Genomic DNA, 25,149 nt, shown 5'->3' on the forward strand with positions numbered 1-25,149 from the left:
AAAGTAGCATTGTGGCCTTCAGACAGATAACAATAAGTCAAATATCTTGTAAATGTTGAAAAACAAAAACAATTATTTATATGCACACATCTGTTGGATGCTTGATATTTCAGTTAAATTATTGGTTGTGATGGATTCTCTATAAGGAATAAATGACTGATGTCGTTGAATAATAATTTACATGATTTAATGTTTGTTTGCCATATCTGTGTGCGCAATATAAAGACGGGCCATTAGAATTAACCCCTCATTCTGTTTCACAGAAAACCCTGGAAGGAGCTGCTGATTGAAATACAACAGGATATTAACTTTATCTACTTTAGGAAGAACTAAAGACTCACTTTTTAAGTTGTCTTTCAGGGCAGAATCAGTCAATAGTTCACGGGAGATGGATATATATTACGCTGATAGAAAATCCACCTCAACTCGGGATAATGCTCCAGTCTTCCAAGTTAGAAGGATCCAGAAATGATTGAGCCAGGAGGGCTGTAGAATGTGTTGAAGGTGACTTAGGACCTTATTACGAGTGTGGCGGTCTTCCAATGGGACTACCACAGCGGAGGTACCAGGCAGACTGCCAAGCCCATTGTGAGCCCGCCACCGGATTATGACCTAAATCCAGGGTGGGGGGCGGTGCAGCAGTGGTCTTGTGGCAGCTGTATTAGGCTCATTAGAGAGCCTAAACACCACCTTAAGAGTGCCTGCAGCACGTTCCTGCACCATGTCATGCATGCCAGACTGTGCAGGAACAAGGGTGCAATTCCATGGGGTGGCGCAACATGTGCCCCCCCGCATGCAACCCAAGGAGCAGAATCGGCCGGGGCCCTGTGAGGGCCCCCTTACCTGCATGTCCTTTATCCTTTTCATGGTGGGGTCCCCGCCATGAAAAGGACGGTGGATATGCAGACCGTAATATGCTCGGCGATGTCAGCACCGGCACTGCCAACATATTCAGGGTGTTTGCAGACTGCCTCCACAGCGGGATCCTTGATCCTGGTGGGGTGGCGGTCCCACCACCACACTCATAATACGGCGGTCAGACCGCCAGGATGGTGGCAGTTGGACCACCACCGTGCGTACGGCGATAATGAGGGCTGTCGCACTCGTAGTACGGCCCTTAATGAGCTGCAAGGTAAAGGCGGAAGTTGGCATTTGAGCTGATCCAGTGTGAACATGAAAGCATTGTGAAAAAGGTGTCTGGAGTTACCTTTGTCATGTATACTTTCTAAAGAGTTACCTTTGTCATGTAGACTTCCTGAAGAGTTACCTTTGTTATACACTTCCTGAAGAGTTACCTTTGTCATGTATACTTTCGAAAGAGTTACCTTTGTCATGCATACTTCCTAAAGAGTTACCTTTGTTATACACTTCCTGAAGAGTTACCTTTGTTATACACTTCCTGAAGAGCTACCTTTGGTAGATACTTCCTGAAACTGAAGTAACGGCAGCGCTTCCCGATTCCTCTCTTTTTCCACAATCTGTTCTGTTTAAATGAAATCTTATCCATGTGTATCTACCCAAAACTGTTCCTTTAGCACATGAGTGCTCTGTGGCTGCCCTTTCTTTAGTAAGTTACTCAGTGAATAATGGTAAATCACTACCTTTTCAGAAGTAAATACAATGTGACATGTTCAACCACAGTTTTAATGAAATATCCATGTATGGTAAAATGTTCCTTACGAAATTTCAAATATGGTAAAGAAGAGATGTCTTCTACAGCTGGTTAAATATTGTGTATTCACATTCTATTACATTTGCATTTAGTAATATTGCATTTCTTTACATCCAACAGAGAATAAGCCTTAAATGCACGGATTGATTATGAATAATGAAGATAACACATCAAACCTGCAAAAAGTATCAAAAATAAGGAGCTCCAAAAACATCAGTGCAATCAGAGGCAGATGACAGATCCAGGAAGACGCAGTCAAAGGCAATTCAGTGAGTGTCCGAGTCTGAGATCTGCACCTCGACACCCCAAGACGAAGAAATGACCTCTACAAAATTAAGGCAACAAAACTGACAAACCACCTGCTGTATAAACAAGCGTCCAACACCAGCTTTGATCATGAGGCCGGTATGAGAGTTGGAGGAAGGTCTCGTGTCTATTTGGGATCCATAGCTTGGAACAAACTCCCTCTTCAGCTTTGAGCTGTTAGCAACATGATAATGTTTAAAAAAGGTTGAAAACTTGGCTTTTTGTCCATGTTTGAAACAAACTGATTTACTTTCTTTTCTGACCTGTACTTTGCCCCGGGACACTCTTTGGAGTAGCTGTACACATTACGAGTCGCTTCACCATCATGATATGGCTAGAGCTGTGCTTCGCTATCTAAACTGGCAACAGACCACCATTCAGTGCTCTAGGTGTATTGCAAACTCTTTCTAGCCAAACCACAGGCACCACAGAAAAGCACAACGAAGTGGAGCCCAACACCTGAAGGCTAAAGGAAAGCGGAGATCTGCTCTCTGAAGTACAGAGTATTGTCCAATTTGCACCTACCGGAAGGAAGATTAAGCTTTAACCGCAAGCATGCAAAGCCATTATCCAATCTAAAGATGCAATCACCCACAAGGAAGCCTTACTGATATTATGATTGTGGCAGGTATTTAGTGTGTCTGGTATTTTATTGTTAAATCGGAAAAATCACACACATACAGGGAAAGTGAAAATAACGCAAGTAGTTTATTAACTATGCTGACCCTTCAGGGAACACAGTCAGGAGAAAAATCGTGCAATTGCACTGAATATGTCAAGAACTTTAGCCAATTAGAAACCCTAAAAGAGCATCAGCGAATACAAACAGGGGAAAAACCATACCATTGCACTGAATGTGTGCAAAGCTTCAGTCGGTTAAAACATCTCCAGACGCATCAGCGAACCCACACAGGGGAAAAACCATACCATTGCAAGGAATGTGGGAAGAGCTTCAGTCAAATTGCAAACCTCCATAGACATCAGAAAATGCACACAGGGGAAAAATCATACCATTGCAAGAAATGTGTGAAGAGTTTCAGTATGTTAGCAGAACTCCAAACACATCAGCGAACACACACAGGGGAAAAACCATACCATTGCAAGGAATGTGTGAAGAGCTTCAATCAAATTTCACAGCTCCACACACATCAGAGAATACACACAGGGAAAAAACCACACCATTGCAGTGAATGTGTGAAGAGTTTCAGTACGCTAGCAAAACTCCAAACACATCAGCGAACACACACAGGGGAAAAACCATTCAAGTGCACTGAATGTGTGAAGAGCTTCAGTCAAATTACATGTCTCCGCACACATCAGAGAATACACACAGGGGAAAAACCATACCAGTGCAGTGAATGTGTGAAGAGTTTCAGTACGTTAGCAGAACTCCAATCACATCAGCGAACACACACAGGGGAAAAACCATACCAGTGCGGTGAATGTGTAAAGAGCTTCAGTCAGTTAACAGACCTCCAGAGACATCAGCGAATACACACTGGGGAAAAACCATACCAGTGCAGTGAATGTGTAAAGAGCTTCAGTCAATTATCAAACCTCCAGAGACATACGCGAATACACACAGGGGAAAAACCATACCATTGCAGTGAATGTGTGAAGAGTTTCAGTACGTTAGCAAAACTCCAAACACATCAGCGAACACACACAGGGGAAAAACCATACCAGTGCGGTGAATGTGTAAAGAGCTTCAGTCACATTTCAAACCTCCACACACATCAGAGAATACACACAGGGGAAAAACCCTACCATTGCAATGAATGTGGCAGTAGTTTTACTTACTCTTCAGCATTAAGAAATCATCAGCGTGCTCACAAAGGGGAAACAAATCTTTTAAATGCCATGAATGCTTGAAAAGCTGTAGTCCATTATCAATTCTAAACAGGCATCAGTGAACACACGCAGAAGAAAAGCCTTCAAGTGCAATGTGAAGAAATGTAGTCAATTATCAAGCCTATGTAGACATCAGTTTACACTCACTCTGTAAATACCATACAACTGTAGTGAGTGTAGAAGTACCTTTAGGAAATCTTTCGCATTAAGGATTCATCAGTTAATGCACACAGAGAAAAAACCTTTCAGGTGCAGTGAATGTGTGAATATCTTCTGTCAGTTATTAAACCTACGGATACATCAACTAACATTCACAGAGTAAAACTGGGCATTGCAATGAATGTCAGAAGTGATTTTGTCAATTGCGAACACACCTGGGGTAAACCTTACAATTGCACTAAAAGTGTGACGAGCTTTTGTCAATTTCTGATCGTACATAGCCTCAGCCAACACACACCTTCATTTAACTCACTTAGAAATAATCCTAGAGATGCAGTGAATTCAAAAAAACTTAAGAACATTAACAATAATATCGACTCATCTGAGGACATAGACAGGAGCAGAACAGTGCAGTTATTGTGAGATGAAGGAATTACAGGAACAAGTATATAATTATGTGGGTTATTCAAATACCAGATGAATGATGACTCGACTAGAAGAAATGAAGAAAACCAAAGATTTGTAGAATATTAAAAGTGTCTGTTCCCAGTGATTGTTCACTTCGGTACACATAGAAAAAACAACGTGATATAACAGGAAATCCACTGGGAGACTAGCTCAATGTGGAATAAAAGAAAAGAAACACTGGTGGTTTTTATTTGGCGATGAAGAGTTACAAAGAAAAACATCCAAGTGTAGGGATGAAAATGATTCTGCCTGCACACATTGCTATATTAGCATAAGTGCGTTAGTTACTCAAACACCATTTTTCTGCTTTTGCACACGACACTACATGTTTCTGTTTTTATAAAGACAAACTGCTTGCTTTTCCTTCACATGAGAACGGTCTGTTTTTCACATCTCTAGACTCACACTGCGACCTCAAGTCAGCACAAAGTGTTCAAGGTTAAAATAACAATGTATGCTGTTGATGCAGGTTGATCGGCCCACGCTCTAGACACAACACAAACACAGCTGCTCATTTCTGAAACTCAGGTGCTTTGAATATTGCACTGCATGCATGAGTCTAGCACTTGGAAAAAACCTTTCCATCGACAAAGAGCTGTGCTGATCTGGGATGTGATTCACTTCACCTGACTTTGGAGGTATGGGGTTCCCAGTTTTAACCTAGAGATCTTCTATTATTATAATCCCTAGCTCCTAGCAAGGGGAGGGTGGTACACAAGGCGCTATAGACCTGGTTCCACTATCATTATAATATGATTTCTCCCTTTGTATTTTGTGGAATTGTAACAATGCTGATTGTATTGATTTTATGCATCTTTTTACTTATGGTAGCGAAGATACTGCATCTTAGAGCACATAGTTGAAATAAACATTTTAAACTATACAGTGTCTCTGATTGCTCACGTTGTGGACATTTATGAGAATAAAAACGAAAGAGTGTTCTTGATTCCCACTATTCCTGAGAGGTCCCAAAGTCTCTTGTTCTGGGTAGTCTAATCATTGGTAGCTTTGCTGTAGTACGGAGAATGAATGAGACACTGATGCTAGTCGGATCGGGGTTCTGGGCATTGAGGTGGATTTTTGGTACACCACAATACACTGAGGTCCTGGATTCCTGCGCATAGTTCTGTGCAAGAGCAGAATCCCGAAACAAAAGCAGCTCTCGAAACAATGCTTAGACTAAGAAGAGTATTAACTCATCATTTTATACTTTGTCTCATATTATGAGAGGCTCTTTTTCTGACCCCCTGTTTGTTCTTACAGTGATAAAGTCCTAGCAAAGCCTATCTATGGAGCAGCTTCACTGTGATTACTGAGTAAGATCTTCTTACACCTTTGCCAAGTTACCTGTAAAAGAGAATTTTGAGTTTGTCTAGGGGCTAGTAATTCCATAGTTCTATGGGTGCTTAACTATAAATATTAAAGTCAAGTCAAAAGCACTTTATTCGATTAATAAAAATCATAAAAGTATACTATACAATAATAAATAATGCCAAATTTACATCAGTACAATATAAAAACAATTTAAAAATAGATTTCACATTAAAAACGTCAATTCATTGTTATTTTAGAAAAATCACATACTTATGGCACTACTATTATATCATTTTCGCCAGTCTAACTTTCCTGCAGCGAATGGATACCACAAGGAAATTAGCAACACCAAACATAATCACTGGAAGTTCCATTAATTGCAGGTAAAGTAGAGCTGGCTTAGTTTGTAAGTATCCCTTATCTTTTAAAAGTGGGAGAATACAATTTTTCCTACCTACATTATAAAAAGGACAGAAGAATAAAAGGTGCATTGTGTCTTGGGATGAGTGGCCGTCACATTTACAGGGCACCGCGTCCTCAGGCCTACACCACCCTTTAGGATCAGATAAAAGCAAGTGTTTTTGGTTAAATCGAAATTTCGTTATCAACCATCGATGAAATGGGACCGTTATGGTACTAAGATATGGTTGAATAGATAGAGACGAAATTAGTAGGAAATGTGCTCTGACAGTAAGTTTATTTAGTTGCACATATTCCCGCTTATGCTCTCTAAGTTTCTTAAAATTAATCTTAACCCAATTAATATCAGCTTTTGACAGACCCTCCGGGTTAGTAAATATCTCCGGGTGCCCCAAATCCCTAGCAGTTGTTTTAATAAAAGACAACCACTGAATTTCCTTTGATTTCTTCAATTTCATGCAATCTCCTATAATCTCATGATTCAGGGTGAGTTTAGGGTTCAACCATGTTTTCATCCATAATAAAATAGGGGCTATGCTTATAATGTCTGAAATATAGCACATCCCTAGCTCTTGATGGACCGAATATATTATATATATATATATTTATATAGTTATCCACTGGAAAATAAAACAAAGTTTACAGGGACGTTATAGTTAGGAAATAGAATTTTAAAAACCTGAGAAATTAGCTAAAAAAACAAAGGTTACAGGGACGGTATAGTTCGGTTCACAATTTATACACAAAACCATAGAAATTCAGCAGTAATGGTTAAAGTTATCTCAAGAAACTATAATTCGTACCCTCGGGTAACTATAACTTGCGCGGTCACCATGCATTTTTCTTATAAATAATTTCGCTGCAAATTATATCATCAATGATGGCATAGAAGTTATCATGAGTGATGTAATATGTAGGGTAATTAGCAGTGCATGGCCAGTATGCGAGTTATAGTTACCTTAGGGCACTGCCCCAGATGGTCCCTGGGGCTGATATTGACCTGTGGAAGTGGCTGCGTGTCCCCCTCACTCATGATTTTTGCTTTGTGCCTGGGGATTCCCCACTTTAGATCCAAAATCGGCCCGGGGAGATGGGCTACATGGCTCCCCTCATTACAATTACAGCTGGGCCCCGGGTAATCAGGTTCCCATGTCCGAAATTGGCCCAGGATGGGGGCATCTGTCCCCTCCCCTCTGGTTTGGATAGCTAGGCCACGGGGGTGTTGTGGTCCCCAGGGCTGAAATCAGCCCGTTAGAGGGGCCACATGCCCCCTCCTCTTAGGTTTGGATGGCTGGGGAGTGGTGGTCTCCAGGGTCATAACTGGTCTGGGGAAGTGGGGCCAAGTGCGCCCCCTCTCTCTTAATTCTGAAGTTAATTATCCCACAGGATCAGGCCCACCCGGGGGCATTATAAAAAACAAGTAGGCCTCTCATTTCAGCTCCGTACTGGAAAGTTTTGAGGTGATTCATCATGCGGGGGCCGAGAAAAACAGGGGTCCCCACCTTGTATTTTCCATAGACTTCTTTAAACAGTGCTGTAGCAAAAACTGCTGAACAGCGTTACACTAACTTTGGCATGAAGCTAGATCTTGGCCCACAGATTTAGCTTTTTGTTATTTGGTGTAAATCCGACCAGTAGCTTTTGAGAAATGAAGTGTCAAAAATAATTGTGTATTTAGGCAGTTGGTGTCCAGATGTGCTCTGATTGACCAAATTAGGAGGCAGTAGTCAATCCTGATTGGTTGGTTTCACCCTGAACAATATGTTTTGGCAGCCTTTACCAGACTCAGGGACATAATTAATTAATTAAAGAAGCTTTTTCAATGCAATAGGCTTCGCATCTGCAAGAGTTTAAGCTATAAGCATTGTAAATGACAATGCCTGTTATTTATCTTTTAAGAAACAAACGTAACTAAAAGGGATTATCATGTACAATGCCAATAACACAAACTCTCGTAAATGTGAGACCTAGTGCACTGGGAATGGGAACCAGCAGAGAGATATAGGGAAAGAGAAAGATGGAAAGAGCGAAGGAACGACTACACATGTGGAGACAGAGAGGAAGAGTGAAAACACTGTGACGGTAGATACATTTCATTCTACTGAAACTAAACGCAAATGTAAAACTTCAAAACATGAAAAGCATAATTATTCCACTTACCTTGGAGAAGTTGATTGAAGGGGTAATGAAGCCCAGGGCTGACTTGGTGGCAGGTTGCAAACGGAGTTGCAGTTTCAAAAGTGCTAGACACTGTAAACAATTTAGAATAACACTGAAAGTGTAATTTGCGGGAGCTAAAGCAACCCAAGGCTGGGTAACCAAAGCTATTTTCATTGGCCCATATAAGTCCTGCAGTGGGGCAGCGAGCACTGGGATTGGCTGATGACTTTCAAGCCAATCATAGTAGCTCTCTACAAAAAGTCTGGGGCAACCATTAGAGGGTGAAACACACCGCCTTATTGGCTGTCACCCAAAATAATGAAAATTATAGACGTGGCTTCGTATAAAGGCATTCTTATGGAGAGTCCGTAAAAAGTAGGGACGGTTAGTCACCATGGATGTTGATGGGATCTGTGTGGAGAAATGAGGGATGGAGGAAACTCTCTGGAGGCTCTAGACCATCATGTAATGTGGAAAATGTACTGCTTGAACCTCTTACTTAGGCAATGCGGTGAGAATCTGGAACTCACTTCCGCCTCAGCTCCAGACCACCACCTCCCCCCAGGCCTTCAAAACTGACCTCAAAGTTCTCCTCCCTCAAAGACATTTCCAAATTTAATTCACACCCTCTCTATTATCTGAAGGAAGACCTCCCATTATAGAAAACTCTACTCTCCATGACTTTGGAAGGGCCTTCCCAGTGTGTTCTTGTGGTTTGAGTGTCTGCCATTTATTGCAGTATTACCCTTCTACCTGTGTTTGGTACTCTTTTGTAACATGCAAAGGTCACTTTTCTCTTGTAACACACTGTTTGCTACCTCTTACATTTTTTTTCTTTTTTTTTTAACTTAATTTATGTTGTTTTCCAAGTGCTACATTAAACAATCACATCTTATAGCAAATCTTCAGCAGATCTTTTCTTTCGTGAGTTAGCGCATTCCTATTAAAATGTGCAGAGTATCAAATAACAGAACAAACCCCGATATTAATAACCCCCCTCCCCCCTGGTCCAGTGCCCTTCAGTACGGTGCATTGATTACTTCATGCTTCAAACGTGTGAGGCAAGTCAAAGCTACAGAAGAGTGCGAAACGAACATAGAGAACATTGTCAGCAGAGAACAATTGGCTAAATACATAGCACTCGGTAGTCTCAGATGGTACAGCAAGTTAGATTCCAGGAACATACAAATCATCTAGGCATTAATACAATGGAAGTACAGTGGAACTTAAACCACCCCATCCTCAGCACCCATCGATTCCTTCTCCTCCGCCTGTTGCGTTCTGAGGTAGGCCGCAAGCGGGCCCCATATATCCTTAGGTCTAGACTTTACGGGCAACTGTTCCGCGTAAGCATGCAAATTGTCTTGCCATAGCACCATATCTTGTAGCCACTCCTTAAACTTAGGTGCTCTGCCCCTCCCCCAGCGACATGCCACCCGCCGCTTCGCCAGCAGTGTGCCCAACGCTAGTAGTTTCTTGTGTGGAGTGTTAACGTGCGCTATAAGTCCCAGGAGTATCCTCGCAGGTGTTGGCTCAATGGTAACTCCTAACATAGCGGACAGTCCCGACAACACCTCCTCCCAGTATTCAGACACTTTAGGTCAGTTCCACGCTAAATGTAGAAAGTCAGCCGGGCTTTGACGACACCTGTGGCATCGGTCATCTTGCCGCAGCCCCAGTCGATGTAAGCGCGCTGGAGTGTGGTAGAGTCTGTGGAGGAATTTGAAATGAAGCAGTCGCAGTCGGCTACTTCCTGAGAGGCGTTCTGTCTGGGTTCAGGCTTGTTCCCATTGTTCGTCAGTGAGAGGAGTGGGTAAGTCCTTGTCCCAAGCCATCCTAGCTCTAGCCGGTTCGGGGGACGGGGACTGATCGGACTCTTGCATATAATAAGGATGTGGCGTGTTTAAGCGTGGTATCCTGCAGCATGAGGTGCAAGGATTGGGATGTCTCCGGTTTGTGTGGAAAATCAGTGTATATGGCCTTCGCACTCTGTCGAAGTCTAGTATAGAGGAAAAGGTCCATGAACGATGGGGGGTCATCCCCAAAAAATTGCTCCTGCGAGCGGAATTTCCCGTCCAGAAAGAGGTCACCGCATGCGTAATATTTGAGTCTAACTAGCATATTTTGGCAGATTTTCTCATGAATGACCTTCAGTATCGGGCAGTCCTGCAGCGGCAACCTAGGTGTGTACAGCTGTGTTATGCCCTCAGCTTTTGCCAGGCAGTGCATAGCGTTCACGGTGCAGTCCACTGTCGTGGGATCGCCTCCCTTCCCTTTATACGGAGCAAATACGTAACCCGCAGGGGGGACAGGAGCCATGTGTCCATCCTCAACCGCCAGGTGTGGCATGTACGGGGGGGGGCGGAACCAATAGGCTGCATAGTGTGCCTGCGCGCTGTAGTAGTATTGTTCGAAGTCCGGCACATCGAACCCTCCGTACTTGTTCGGGAGCGCCATGGAGTCCAATTTCAATCGCGCCTGTTTCCCTCCCCATATCAGTCGGATGAGCTGAGTTTTCAAGGTGGCAAAGAAGAAAGCACCTGGGTGGTATGGGATATTAATGAATAAATACAGGAATTTAGGCACGATCACCATTTTGATAAGTGATATGCGTCCTGCCATAGACAGCGGGAGTTTAAGCCATGAGGTTATATTATCTGTCACCTTTGTCATGACCCTGCCATAATTCGTCCTCATCAAGGTGTCTTTGTTTCTGGACACATAAATCCCTAAATATTGGAATTCAGAGTCCTCTCACTGTAGCGGGAAGTCGAGGGGCTGAGGGAGGGTGCGGTCCGTCAAGGGGAACACTGCGGACTTACCCCAGTTCATTTGCACTCCTGCAAATGCTCCAAATTTCGTGATTTCCCTTAGAACCGGGTTGAGGTTTTCCCCTGGGTTGCAAATATACAGGGTAATGTCGTCTGCGTATAGGGAGATGAGCACCTTGCGAGATGGGTATGTTAGGCTTCGATGGTTATGATGCTGGCGCAGCTTAGCCGCAAGGGGCTCAATGGCTATTGCAAATAGAACGGGCGACAAAGGGCACCCCTGCCCAGTGCCCCTCTGTATTCCGAAGGATTCAGATCGTGCCCCATTCAGCAACACTCTGGCGCGGGGAGCTTCATAAAGGAGTCTAATCCATCTAAGAAAGTATTCCGGCATCCCCATATAGGCCAGGGTCCCAAACATATAGTCCCATTCCAGGGAATCAAAAGCTTTGGTAGCGTCTAAAAAGACCGCCACCGCTTCACATTTGGGGTTTACGTCCTGAAGGATCGCAAGTAGGGTACGTAGGTTGTGAGAAGTGGCCCAATTGGGCACAAAGCCCGCATGGTCCGGCAGCACTATGTTTTCCAACAGGAGATTTAGCCTAGTGGCCAGCACTTTTGCTAATATTTTCGTATCACTATTCAACAGGGACAGGGGGCGGTACTAGTCGCACTGGTCAGGGGCTTTCCCAGGCTTAAGCAAGGACAGTATGTGCGCTTCTCGCATAGTATCTGGGAGTACGCCCTCTTCCAGCGCTTCATAGAATACTGCCTTGAGGATGGGTGCAAGGATATGTATGTAGGTCTTGTAGAACTCAATAGGGATCCCGTCCGACCCTGGGCACTTTCCCGAGGCCATGCCCATTATGGCATCTTTTATTTCGTCGACTTCCAGGTCCAGGGCCAAGAACTTTTGCTGGGTGGGACCCAGCCACGCAAGGGCTACGTCGTCAAAGTAGTCTGTCAGTTGTAAGGTAGTTTGTCTTTGGGTGGTGTAGAGTGTTTTATAGTAATTAGTTAGTATGGTCATTTGCTCCTGTAAGGCCCTACGTGTCCTCCCCTGGTCATCCCGAAGTTCAGTGACATAATTGGAAAAATGCGGAGGTCGTACTGCCCCAGCCAGTGAGCGACTCGGCATATCCCCCTACCCATACCTCCTGGCTTCACCTGGTTTCCCCCGGGAATTTACATTCCCTATCAGCCTCTTCAGTGTATTCTGACACCTTCTCCCGAATGCGCGCCTGAATGGGGGGAAGGGTCAGCTGCTGGACTAGCCTCCATTTCTAGCACTTTCAGTTCAGTCTCCAAGCCGGTCAGGGTCCTACGCAGTGCCCTCAGTATACCCCCTCCCTTGGCTATGCACCATCCCCTCACTGTCACTTTGAAGGCCTCCCATACAGTCGTGAGGCTGTCTACAGAGCCAGTGTTCCTAGGGATAAAATCTTTCATTTCCTGCTCTAATTCAGATCGAAACGCAGCGTCTTGTAAATGCGAGGGGTCCAACCTCCAGCCAATGTATGGTGTGGTGTCCACGGGTATTCGTAAAGAAATGTGCACTGGGGAGTGATCAGAAAGTGTTTGAGCCAGATGTGTTGCTTTGTGAACCCAGTGTGCCATGCCTTTCGCCATGAACACATAATCCAACCTGGCCCATGTGTTGTGAACGGAGGAGTGGTGTGTGCCTTCTCTCTGAGTCTGATGCAAGTACCTCCAGGTGTCTATTAACCCCTCGTCCTCCACCAGGCCCTGTAGGGCGCGCTGAGAGTTGGTGTGGTGTGCCGGGGCAGCGCGTACTCTGTCCCATGTCGGATTCACAACAGTGTTAAAGTCCCCTCCCCATATCAAGTACCTGCACCCTAGCGTTTTCAATTTGCCATTGAGCAAATGTAGGTAGTGTGGGTCGTGTACATTGGGCCCATAGTAATTCACCAGTGCTGTATCGTGAGTTTGCAGGGATCCCCACAGTAGGCAGTACCTCCCATCCGCATCCTCCTCCCTCCCTCTTTCCACAAAGCGGACCCCCTTTTTAATAAGGATAGCTACCCCCCTGGAGTAGGATGAATAGGAGGCGTCGCAGCTATGTGAGGCCCATTTGGATGCAAATTTAGGGGTGGAGCCTCTTGCTAGGTGCGTTTCCTGTAGGAAAGCGATGTTGGTGTGGTGTCTATCTAAGTAACCTAGCACTTGCCGCCTCTTTCGGGGATCGTTAAGCCCACGCACATTCCAAGATGTAACAGTCATTCCCGGAGCGTCAAGCGGCTGCTCCCCTTGGTTGCTTGTCATTGTGCTAACTCAGCGTCTCCATTATGTAGGTGGTACCACAGTCCAAGTGTCACATAAAAAGCAGTGCAACGTCTGCCTATTTGAACAGCTCTAGTCATTGCCTCAACACAGCACAACTGAATCCCACGTCGCTCCCCCCTCCCTCCCCCATCCACCCACACCGGCTGCCCCAACCTGCCAGAGAATAACGTTCCTCCCGTCCCTCTCAACTACTTCGACCCCCAACAATGTCACACTCCCATCTCGTACCATTAGGAGGGAGAAAAAAGGAAGATAGAACAAAAACAACAAATGCCTACAGGAAATAACCACAAAACGAAAAATGGTGTAATGCCCTCAGTGGGGGTCGCTAGGAGCCCTCGCCAGTTCCGCCTCACCCCTCCTATTTCACCCGCCTATGGCCACCTGGGTCTCAGGGATCGGTTCAGCGGTATGGAGGCGGGCGGCCAGGAGTCGCCATGTGCCCACGTAAACAAGAAATCAATGTCATACATCACCAGTACATTCAACAGTATTGTGCCGCCATGGGGCCCTCCGGCCCGAAATTCCTATAAGTTCAGGAGGGGTCCGACAATGGAGAGTGAGAGCGTGATCGCCGCCTCTCCACCGCTTCTCTGGAGGCCGATCTCCTATTGTTTTTCAGGAAATCCTCCGCTTGTCGTGGCGTCAGGAAGATGTGCTGTCGGCCACGGTGGTGGATGCGCAGTCTTGCGGGGTACAACATAGCATATTGTATATTGCGGGATTGAAGCTGTTTCTTAACCCCCAGAAACTTGCGTCGGGCGTCTTGCACCGTCTGGGTAAAGTCAGGGTAAAACGACAGTGTAGTGTTTTCAAATTTCACATCTCCTTTCTCTCTTGCTAGTCGTAACAGGGTATCCCGATCTCTATAGTTGAGGAATTTCATGATGATCGGTCGTGGTGCTGCGCCTGGGGGAGGTTTCGGCACCAAAGAGCGGCGCGCGTGTTCAATGACCAGTTGCGCTGAGAAGGCCTCCCGCCCAAACAACTCAGACAATAGACGTTCCATATAATCCTCCAGGCGGCCTGTGTTGGTGGATTCCGCCAGGCCCAACATACGCACGTTGTTTCTCCGAGAGCGGGATTCCAACTCCTCATTCTTTTCCGCTATTATTTTGATAAGGTTGTCCATTTGTGCTATGTGTTGTCTGCCGGCAGAAGCCCCATCCTCCAGATCGGACACCCCCTGCTCCACTCCTTTGAGGCGTTCCTCGTGCCCGTCCAATTTCGCTACTACATTATCCAGGCGAGTATTCATAGAGTCAATCTTTGAGTCTATGGACGTGAGGCTCTGCTGCATGCTCACCAGGAGGGTTTTCCAGCTATTGTCAGGCAGGTCCTCAGACCCCTGGTTCTGCGAGGCCGTGCGCGGGGTTTCGCGGATGTCAAAGGGCAGCTTTGATTGGCGCGGTTCTGTCTTGCCCATCGCGCCGCGGTACTGGTGTAGTTTATTGCAAGCAGGGTCAACCCAAGGGGGGGGGGGGGGGGGGGTATGTCCCAACCATTTTCGGGTCTCTCCCGTGTCCGCAAGCAAGCCCCTTAAAGGCGGCGTCACAGGCCTCAGTCCCAGTATCCCTTCCGTTACTCCCGATGCTGCGGCGTGTCGGGCAGAAAGACAAATTCCTATTCTTGCCACTACATCTTCACTGGATGGGGCTTGGAATAAACCAGATCCTTCTGTGCACCCCTCTTCTCAGTCAGTCATCTATTAAACTTTACTCCTCCCAGAGCAGGGTCTGCTATCCACCCCTGCTAGGGCAGCTCCTGTTGCTCTGGGGTGGACCTTACAAAGCATGTTAACAAATTGCTGTATTTAGTGCATGCCTTCAGGTCCCTCACCTCTGTCCTCAGTAGACTCTGCCATGGATGCTGTATCCTGTCCTTGCCGTTGGGTGGACAGAGTAGAGCATTTACCGTCTGTAGCCTAACTCAATAACTCTCTCTCACTAACTAATTCACTCGCTAACTCTCTCACTCTCACTAACTAACTCTCTCACTAATTTTATCACTCTTACTCACTCTTTCAATCTCTCACTAACTATCTCTCACTAATTAACTCACTAAATCTATCACTCTCACTAACTAATTAAGTAACCTTCACTCTCCTGTTATTTATACCCACCCCATTAACAATAAACACCTTAAAAAACAACGATTAGAACAGGCAGATACAAGTTGCCAGCATTCAAACATAAAAAAACACAAATCATTACTTCTAATTAATAGTTTTTTATCATCGTCATTTTGTTGTACATTATACATCATAACTAAACTAACAAAAATGCTTCTCGCACTTCTTTATTATAACATTTCAGCATGCTGCAGACTTCTGCACAACACAGCTTAAAAACAAATACAAACTCAATATATGTGCCTTAACACTTATTAGTTCCCAAAGGCAAGACCTATTGGCTATGCCAATGCTTGTTTTGTGTATTTCAGCGGGATTACTTCTGGTGGGACTTATAGTGTCACTTTTTGTTACTATTAAATTAGCTTCACACATTCCCTTTATTACTGGATTTTGAGACTCTTCACAGCCTGGATCCAGAGCACAAGTCCCCATGGGGCTGCTGTAGGGCCTTTCTGGCACTGGAGGGGGCGTGGCCAGCCACAGACATTTGCATACCCAGAAGCCTCTGCAGCAAACACCCGATTCATCACTGCAGGCGACACATGCCTCTGTTTAACAGTAGAAGGAGCGCCTGTAGGTGTGCACTCACAGGCATTCATGAGAGTGAACGGCACGTCACCGCTGTACAGTCACCCTTCTAGTAGTAAGTGATATTTTTATTGTGATTGCGCGAACAGATCACAATGTTACCTAAAAGTTAACGATATACTCCGCGGGTCACGTGCACTTCGAGGGGCCGTGAGAAGCCGAACTTGTTCCAATTTTTGGAGGGTTTCTGTGAGAAGTTGGCCTGATAGGTGATGTTTCCAATTCTGGAACCACCTATTATCAGACCAAACAATCCCTTATGGTGTCAGGTTGTAAGTCAACCTTGTTAGACAAGCTATCCTAGGGGTAGCATGGACTAAGCAGCCTAAAGGCTTAACTTAAGAGGTCGTGTTAAGCGAGCTGTTTTACCACATACAATCCTGTAATATCAAATGAAAGGACACCACACAAGTATATATTATAAAAATATATGTGTTTATTACTAAAAACAATCCCCAGTATTCTTTATGAATAAAGGGGCACAAGCGTTAAATCAAAAGCACAGTTTAAACATACAAGTTGCACAATTATGGATGAGGGCGGGTGGCCACTCAAACCATATACTAAACAAGTGGTATAAGAGATACCAATCGAACAGTGGTTAGGCCTAGGGCCTAGGGAATCGCTGGGAGCAGTCAGGACAAGCAGTGCTGAAGTCGGGAGAGGCCCACGGGATTCGGGAGCAGTGCGGAAAGCGCACGCATGCACCAATGTTAACCAATGCTGCGTAAAAGTTGTAAAGTTAAAGTTTAAGGACACTTCCGCTGAACCTAGAGGAACAAAACTTAAGACACAGACCCTAGAGATGTGTACCAGTGTGGGAACACCGGCGGAGCAAAGTTACCTCACCCACAGGAAGCGGGTGCACAGGGTCGAAGTTGAGTCGGGTTTCGTCACGCAGGCTCTTGGTGCTTGGAGCTGAAAGGGCTGCAGGCGGGGTGAAAGAGAAGTGTCCGGTGGAGTCCAAGGGTGGACTCGAGTCGAAAAGTACCTGAAAGCAGAGGGGACAGAGTCTGGGTCACTCAGCAGTGACCAGGGTGGAACCAGGACGGAACCAGGCAATGTCGGGCGCAATCAGGTCGCTGTCGAGGTGCTTCTCTCCGCTGTCACGTGGGCTCTGGGGCATCTACGATGTCCAGGAGCAGGTCACGATCTGTCCCATGCAGGTTCTCGCCGTTGGCGCTGTCGGCTTCAAGATTGGAGCAAACAACACTTGGCAAAAGCAATCCACGCTGAACCGGGAGATTGCTTCTCACTCGGACCAGGAGGGTCAGAGTGGGGGCTCCTTTTCAGGGGAGCTGGTGCAAATCTGGAGCAACCAGATTCACAAGTCGGTTTCAAGTTTTTGTCGGCACAGGGGCCACTAGCCGGCTGGCAAGTGACCGGGCCAACGCGTTGAGCCAAAAGTAGCAGAAGGGCCCCACACAGCACTCGATGAGTGTAGAGGGGTGAGCTTCGGTGCAAGAGTGGGTCAGGGTTGGGGCTTCTCAAACCCCGGTGTACAGCTTCGAGGGTCACTCGTGGGCTGCACAGTCAGCGTCTCATGGTCAATTCAAGATGGCGTGCCCCACGCTTCCGGTCGCCTCCACGGGTCTCAGCTCTGCAGGGACTGTGGATCGGGCTGTTGGAAAGCAGGCAGGCTTAATCTCGTCGATCTCTGTCGCTCGAGTTCCGGCGGGAACTGCAACAAAGTAGATGTCGATAGCTGGATGGTGCCTGTTTGCACAGGGTGGTCACTCCTTGACCACAAGGGAGATTCTTCGGGCTTCTAAGTGGAGTAGGATGTCGAAGGGTCCAGAGTTTCGTTTCTTATGTTTCGTTCAGGAAAATCTGAAGTGCATTGGCACTGCTCCCACTCTTATTCGAATTTGGGGGGCGTGATTACCTGCTAGGTCCCCCCCTATGGGTGGGACCCAGGAAGGGGGTGGATACACCCCTTTCCTTTGATCCAGGCCGCCCTGGCACGAGGGCTGGAGTGCCCCAGAACCGGTTTGGCCGGATTATGCAAGGGGCAGCCTTGTGCGCCCCAGGCAGTGTCTGGTTTCTTTCAGATCTCCCTGCTACAATCCACTATCTCCTGTCTGGAGGGTGGTGACACCCTCCTGTGGCAGGAAACCCTTTGTCCAGGCCCCATTTGGCTGAGTTTCGGTCAGCTGCAGGGGTCCAGACTCTTGTCTGTGGCAGAGGCATCCATTTTGTGGATCTAAGGCCCTTTTAGAAATTAACCGCAATAAAGTAAAGGAACATGTCTTACCCCTCTAGAGGGGTGGAATGCTATCCCCGTCGCCAGAACTGGCGAGGGGATAGTATTCCAAATCGTATGACACCTTACACGACATGTTTTGATAAAGCCAAACCAAAGTTGCTATATAACCGCGAGGATTATAAGGCACTTAAGAGTATATGGTATGGCATTATCCTGAAACAGCTTAGGGAGTTGTTCCCGACAGCTGCAGACAGGCTCAGCTCATGCTAGAGCTCCATCTCACATGAAACCACGCACTCTGCCTCCAGGATTGATGAGGCCTTCCATAGGAGTGGCTCACAGGTTAATATGTGTCCAGATATAGGTTTAGATATAGGTATACTATATCTAAGCAAGGGGTGATTACACCACCTTACCCCAGCTGAGTGATCAGCCAGTTGTGTCAATTTAAGAACCAGCCAGGGGTGGCAAAAGATATGCTGCAGCCCCTGGTAGGCCTTGGTGGCTCCTATGCCCTGGGCACCTATAGTGCATTATACAGGGGCTGACAAGGAGTCCATTTCCAATTGTGGTATGTACCTAGGGTACATGGAATCCATTTTACAGAGAGAGCAGATGGCCTGGGGCCCTGATTAGCAGGGAACCAGGTCAACTAAGCCAAAACCAGCTAAACACAAGGCAAAAAATCTGGGGTAACCATAGTCAGGTAGCCACCTTCCTACATAACCCCCCCCCCCAAACGAAAGGAGATAAGGCTATCCTTGGCCAGGTAAGCCTATATTGCCTGAGTGGCCATATAAGGAAGTACCTGCACTAGCATGGGTACCCCCTGTCTCATGGTCCACTAGGCAGTCCCTCACCCTTTGGGTATTAGAGGGTCTCCACCATAGGGAATCACTACCTGGGGTGTGTTTATGCAAAGTTAAAGGCTGGTTTGGATATGGAGTATTGAAGTGAGGCTCCACTAATTTAGGGCTCCTCTTCCTCCAATTATCTTCCACCATGTGTGCCTTTCTTACTTTAACTGAGTTGCACTGTGCTCTCAGGGTCAACCTCTGGCTACCTAAAGCTGGAGGCTGGGTCCCTCTGTTTGGCTTGCTGGAGGGACAGTTCAGGTTTGGGCCCCTTGGGTCCCAGGTTTGGCTGTGCCCAACAGAATCGTTCTGTGGGAGGTCCCTAACTGTTTTTAAGGGGGCTCCCTCAGGAGTTTTTAAAGTTTTCACCTCACTAGGGCTACTAGTTTTGGTGCCCCTAATCTGTTGATGGGGGTGCTTTATTTGACAGGGGGCCCTCTGGGTCTCACTGTCCTTCTTGTCCTCTGCAGCCCTGGGCTGGCTAAGGCAAGGGAGAGAGGGGCAGGTTACCTGCTCCAGACTGGGTCCCACCTGAGAAGGGTCCACCGCCATCAGAGGCTCTGTCAGGCCAGGCCTAACAACCTCTGGGGCAGTTCCTTCATCAGGGGTAAGATCAGTTCCCTGAGGAGGCTGATCCTGTCCTAAAGTCTGGTGAGGGGGAGATTTCTCTTCCTCCTCCATGCTCTCAGTTTGTGTGGAGTTATCCATCATTTCAGGCTTCACAACGCACATATCAGTTTGAGTTGGGGCTGTGGCCATCACAGCCCCACCAACCTTTTCAGGAGGAGACTCAGTTTGGGTTTCTGCTGTTATCATAACAGCTTTGCTATTCTGTTCAGGAAGAGCTTTTGCTAAAGATGGGGCAGAGAGTTTCTCAGCCCTACCAACCTTTTCAGGAAGGACATCTTGGATTGGGGCTGTAGCAATTACAGCCCCACTAACCTTTCCATTGGAATTTACCATTCTAGAATGGATTTCCTGTTCAACCTCAGCCCAGGCTGAGATTTCCAAATCATTACCAAGTAGGCAGTCTACAGGCAAGTTTGATGACACTGCCACTCTCTTTGGGCCAATGACACCTCCCCAGCTGAGACTTACTACTGCCATGGGATGATTTGTTTTGATGCCATCAATGTTTGTCACCTGGTATGTGGCACCAGGTAAAAGTTGTTTAGAGGGGACTATACAGTCAGCCACCATGATGATGCTAGCCCCTGTGTCTCTAAAAGCTTCAACTTTCAAACCATTGATGATGGGTTCTTGTCTATATTTGCTCAAAGTATTTCAGCAATCAGAGAAGTTGGCAAACCCCCTGCCAGTCTCATAAACAAGATCATTTGGGGAGGGGGACCTGGATAGGCCAGGGTCCTCCTGGGCTCCAAAAGTAAACCCAACCAGATTCCTGGGTGTGCTCCCACTTCCTGGGGGATTACTGCTGACAGTAACAGGAGGTGTTGGAGCTGGCTTTGGAGGTATATTCTCTTTATTGTTATTCTTGGGACAACAGTTGTCTGTTTTGTAATGCCCAACCTGTTTACAGGCATAACAATAAGGCTTTTTCTCAGTTGAAGAAGTGTCTTGGGACCCACCCCCATTCTTGGAGTTTTGGGGCCCTGGGGAAGTCTTTTCTTTATTTTTATCCCCACCCTTATCTTGAGGCTAGGTAGACTCCTTCTTCTGGTTACTGTCCTGATTCTTAGGCCTAATCCTGGTTCTGACCCATTTGTCTGCCTTCTTTCCCAATTCTTGGGGAGAGGTCAGATCAGAGTCCACCAGGTGCTGGTGTAAGAGCTGGTTCTGACAATTACTTAGGATCTGCTCCCTCATAATCAAATTATACAATCCTGTAAAGTCATGTACTTTGCTGCCATGTAGCCAACCCTCCAGAGCCTTAGTAGCACAATCTACAAAATCAGTCCAGTCCTGTGTCTGTGTCTTCTGGGTGTCTCTGAACTTCAACCTGTACTGTTCAGTGGTTAAGCCAAACCCATCTATTAGGACACTCTTCAGGACTTTGTAATTGTTTGCATCCTCATGTCTGACAGTGAGGAGCTTATCTCTCCCTTTCTCTGAAAAGGAGTACCATAAGATTGCTGCCCACTGTTCCTCAGGAACCTGCTGTACCATGCAGGCTCTCTCAAGAGCAGTTATCCACTTGTGGATGTCATCCCCTTCCTTGTAGGGGGGCACGATCTTTGTCAGGTTTCTACTATCATAGGACCTGGGTTTCTCTTTAGGAATATTGCTGCCACCAGTGGCATCTAAGCCACACAATTTTTGCTCTCTTGCCAAGGTAAGTCTAGCTTGAGCCAAGGTAAGTTTAGCTTGAGCCAGGGCTACCTCCTCCCTCTCTATTTGGAGTTTGACAGCCCTCATTCTGGCCCTATGCTCAGTCTTCTGAGAGGCAGTCATACCTCTCTCAGATTCTCTTGAGGCACTAGAAATATGAGAGTCCCCTGAGGGAGATCTCACTCTTCTGTTGCCTGGGAGAATGTTATAGGGTCTGGGGAGGTGCTGGCCCTCTCCATTCCCTAGTAGGTCTAAGTTGGCCTGGTTAAGCCTGGCCACTTGGACCTGGCTACCTCTCTGATCCTGGTCTTCTGTGTCCTCAACATCTGAGTCCTCATCCCCCTCTTCTCCTTCTTCTCCTTCTTCCTCCTGAGGGGTACCAGTTACAGGTGGGTTTACTCCATCTCCTGACTCTAGGGGAATTCCATTCGCTCTTTCTAAGTCATCCTGTTCTAGAATGGCTATCAGGATAGGACAGGTGCGACTTCTGCCCCTTTTTAACCCTCTTGATACGCACAAGGCAATCAAGTCCTTTCGGGTTAGTTTGTCATAGCTGGAAGTTGCCTGGGTAAGGTCAACTGTCACAGGAGTAGACCCTGAGGCTTTTCCTGTGTCAGACATGACTACTAGTGAGGTGTAAGTGGTGCACTTACCTACACTAAGTGTTTTCCTACTGTACCTTGCTAGTGAGTTGTAGTCAGGGTGTGCTAATCCCTTTAATCTACAACCACTAAGTTCAGTAGAACTTAATATGCTAAGCTTTTGATTTATATGTACCTAGAGGTACTTGATGTGATCTTTCAATTTGATAAAAGATTGCAATGGTAAAACAACAGCAAGCTCAAATCCGCACCGCTGCTCACCAATGTGAGAAGTTGGCCTGATAGGTGATGTTTCCAATTCTGGAACCACCTATTATCAGACCAAACAATCCCTTATGGTGTCAGGTTGTAAGTCAACCTTGTTAGACAAGCTATCCTAGGGGTAGCATGGACTAAGCAGCCTAAAGGCTTAACTTAAGAGGTCGTGTTAAGCGAGCTGTTTTACCACATACAATCCTGTAATATCAAATGAAAGGACACCACACAAGTATATATTATAAAAATATATGTGTTTATTACTAAAAACAATCCCCAGTATTCTTTATGAATAAAGGGGCACAAGCGTTAAATCAAAAGCACAGTTTAAACATACAAGTTGCACAATTATGGATGAGGGCGGGTGGCCACTCAAACCATATACTAAACAAGTGGTATAAGAGATACCAATCGAACAGTGGTTAGGCCTAGGGCCTAGGGAATCGCTGGGAGCAGTCAGGACAAGCAGTGCTGAAGTCGGGAGAGGCCCACGGGATTCGGGAGCAGTGCGGAAAGCGCATGCATGCACCAATGTTAACCAATGGTGCGTAAAAGTTGTAAAGTTAAAGTTTAAGGACACTTCCGCTGAACCTAGAGGAACAAAACTTAAGACACAGACCCTAGAGATGTGTACCAGTGTGGGAACACCGGCGGAGCAAAGTTACCTCACCCACAGGAAGCGGGTGCACAGGGTCGAAGTTGAGTCGGGTTTCGTCACGCACGCTCTTGGTGCTTGGAGCTGAAAGGGCTGCAGGCGGGGTGAAAGAGAAGTGTCCGGTGGAGTCCAAGGGTGGACTCGAGTCGAAAAGTACCTGAAAGCAGAGGGGACAGAGTCTGGGTCACTCAGCAGTGACCAGGGTGGAACCAGGACGGAACCAGGCAATGTCGGGCGCAATCAGGTCGCTGTCGAGGTGCTTCTCTCCGCTGTCACGTGGGCTCTGGGGCATCTACGACGTCCAGGAGCAGGTCACGATCTGTCCCACGCAGGCTCTCGCCGTCGGCGCTGTCGGCTTCAAGATTGGAGCAAACAACACTTGGCAAAAGCAATCCACGCGGAACCGGGAGATTGCTTCTCACTCGGACCAGGAGGGTCAGAGTGGGGGCTCCTTTTCAGGGGAGCTGGTGCAAATCTGGAGCAACCAGATTCACAAGTCGGTTTCAAGTTTTCGTCGGCACAGGGGCCACTAGCCGGCTGGCAAGTGACCGGGCCAACGCGTTGAGCCAAAAGTAGCAGAAGGGCCCCACGCAGCACTCGATGAGTGTAGAGGGGTGAGCTTCGGTGCAAGAGTGGCTCAGGGTTGGGGCTTCTCAAACCCCGGTGTACAGCTTCGAGAGTCACTCGTTGGCTGCACAGTCAGCGTCTCGTGGTCAATTCAAGATGGCGTGCCCCACGCTTCCGGTCGCTCCACGGGTCTCAGCTCTGCAGGGACTGTGGATCGGGCTGTTGGAAAGCAGGCAGGCTTGATCTCGTCGATCTCTGTCGCTCGAGTTCCGGCGGGAACTGCAACAAAGTAGACGTCGATAGCTGGATGGTGCCTGTTTGCACAGGGTGGTCACTCCTTGACCACAAGGGAGATTCTTCGGGCTTCTACGTGGAGTAGGATGTCGAAGGGTCCAGAGTTTCGTTTTTTATGTTTCGTTCAGGAAAATCTGAAGTGCATTGGCACTGCTCCCACTCTTATTCGAATCTGGGGGGTGTGATTACCTGCTAGGTCCCCCCCTATGGGTGGGACCCAGGAAGGGGGCGGATACACCCCTTTCCTTTGATCCAGGCCGCCCTGGCACGAGGGCTGGAGTGCCCCAGAACCGGTTTGGCCGGATTATGCAAGGGGCAGCCTTGTGCGCCCCAGGCAGTGTCTGGTTTCTTTCAGACCTCCCTGCTACAATCCACTATCTCCTGTCTGGAGGGTGGTGACACCCTCCTGTGGCAGGAAACCCTTTGTCCAGGCCCCATTTGGCTGAGTTTCGGTCAGCTGCAGGGGTCCAGACTCTTGTCTGTGGCAGAGGCATCCATTTTGTGGATCTAAGGCCCTTTTAGAAATTAACCGCATTAAAGTAAAGGAACATGTCTTACCCCTCTAGAGGGGTGGAATGCTATCCCCGTCACCAGAACTGGCGAGGGGATAGTATTCCAAATCGTATGACACCTTACACGACATGTTTTGATAAAGCCAAACCAAAGTTGCTATATAACCGCGAGGATTATAAGGCACTTAAGAGTATATGGTATGGCATTATCCTGAAACAGCTTAGGGAGTTGTTCCCGACAGCTGCAGACAGGCTCAGCTCATGCTAGAGCTCCATCTCACATGAAACCACGCACTCTGCCTCCAGGATTGATGAGGCCTTCCATAGGAGTGGCTCACAGGTTAATATGTGTCCAGATATAGGTTTAGATATAGGTATACTATATCTAAGCAAGGGGTGATTACACCACATTACCCCAGCTGAGTGATCAGCCAGTTGTGTCAATTTAAGAACCAGCCAGGGGTGGCAAAAGATATGCTGCAGCCCCTGGTAGGCCTTGGTGGCTCCTATGCCCTGGGCACCTATAGTGCATTATACAGGGGCTGACAAGGAGTCCATTTCCAATTGTGGTATGTACCTAGGGTACATGGAATCCATTTTACAGAGAGAGCAGATGGCCTGGGGCCCTGATTAGCAGGGAACCAGGTCAACTAAGTCAAAAACCAGCTAAACACAAGGCAAAAAATCTGGGGTAACCATAGTCAGGTAGCCACCTTCCTACAGTTTCTGTACAAGAAACTCCGTGAATGGTTGAAATGTGAGCTTCAT

At 46.9% G+C, this 25,149-nt stretch overlaps 1 protein-coding gene across 1 annotated transcript in view; it reads left to right on the forward strand.

Annotated features, from left to right (window-relative positions):
- The window catches only part of LOC144805846 (uncharacterized), a 278,766-nt gene that overhangs the window by 71,099 nt on the left and 182,518 nt on the right, over positions 1-25,149 (forward strand). Inside the window, exon 2 of the mRNA XM_078672324.1 lies at positions 1,793-3,844. Coding sequence (XP_078528450.1) covers positions 2,696-3,844 — 1,149 coding nt within the window. The 5' untranslated portion in view covers positions 1,793-2,695. The remainder of the gene's footprint in view (positions 1-1,792; positions 3,845-25,149) is intronic.

This window comes from Lissotriton helveticus (genome assembly GCF_964261635.1).
Source record: "Lissotriton helveticus chromosome 1_1 unlocalized genomic scaffold, aLisHel1.1 SUPER_1_unloc_3, whole genome shotgun sequence".
In the NCBI taxonomy this organism is placed as follows: Eukaryota; Metazoa; Chordata; class Amphibia; order Caudata; family Salamandridae; genus Lissotriton; species Lissotriton helveticus.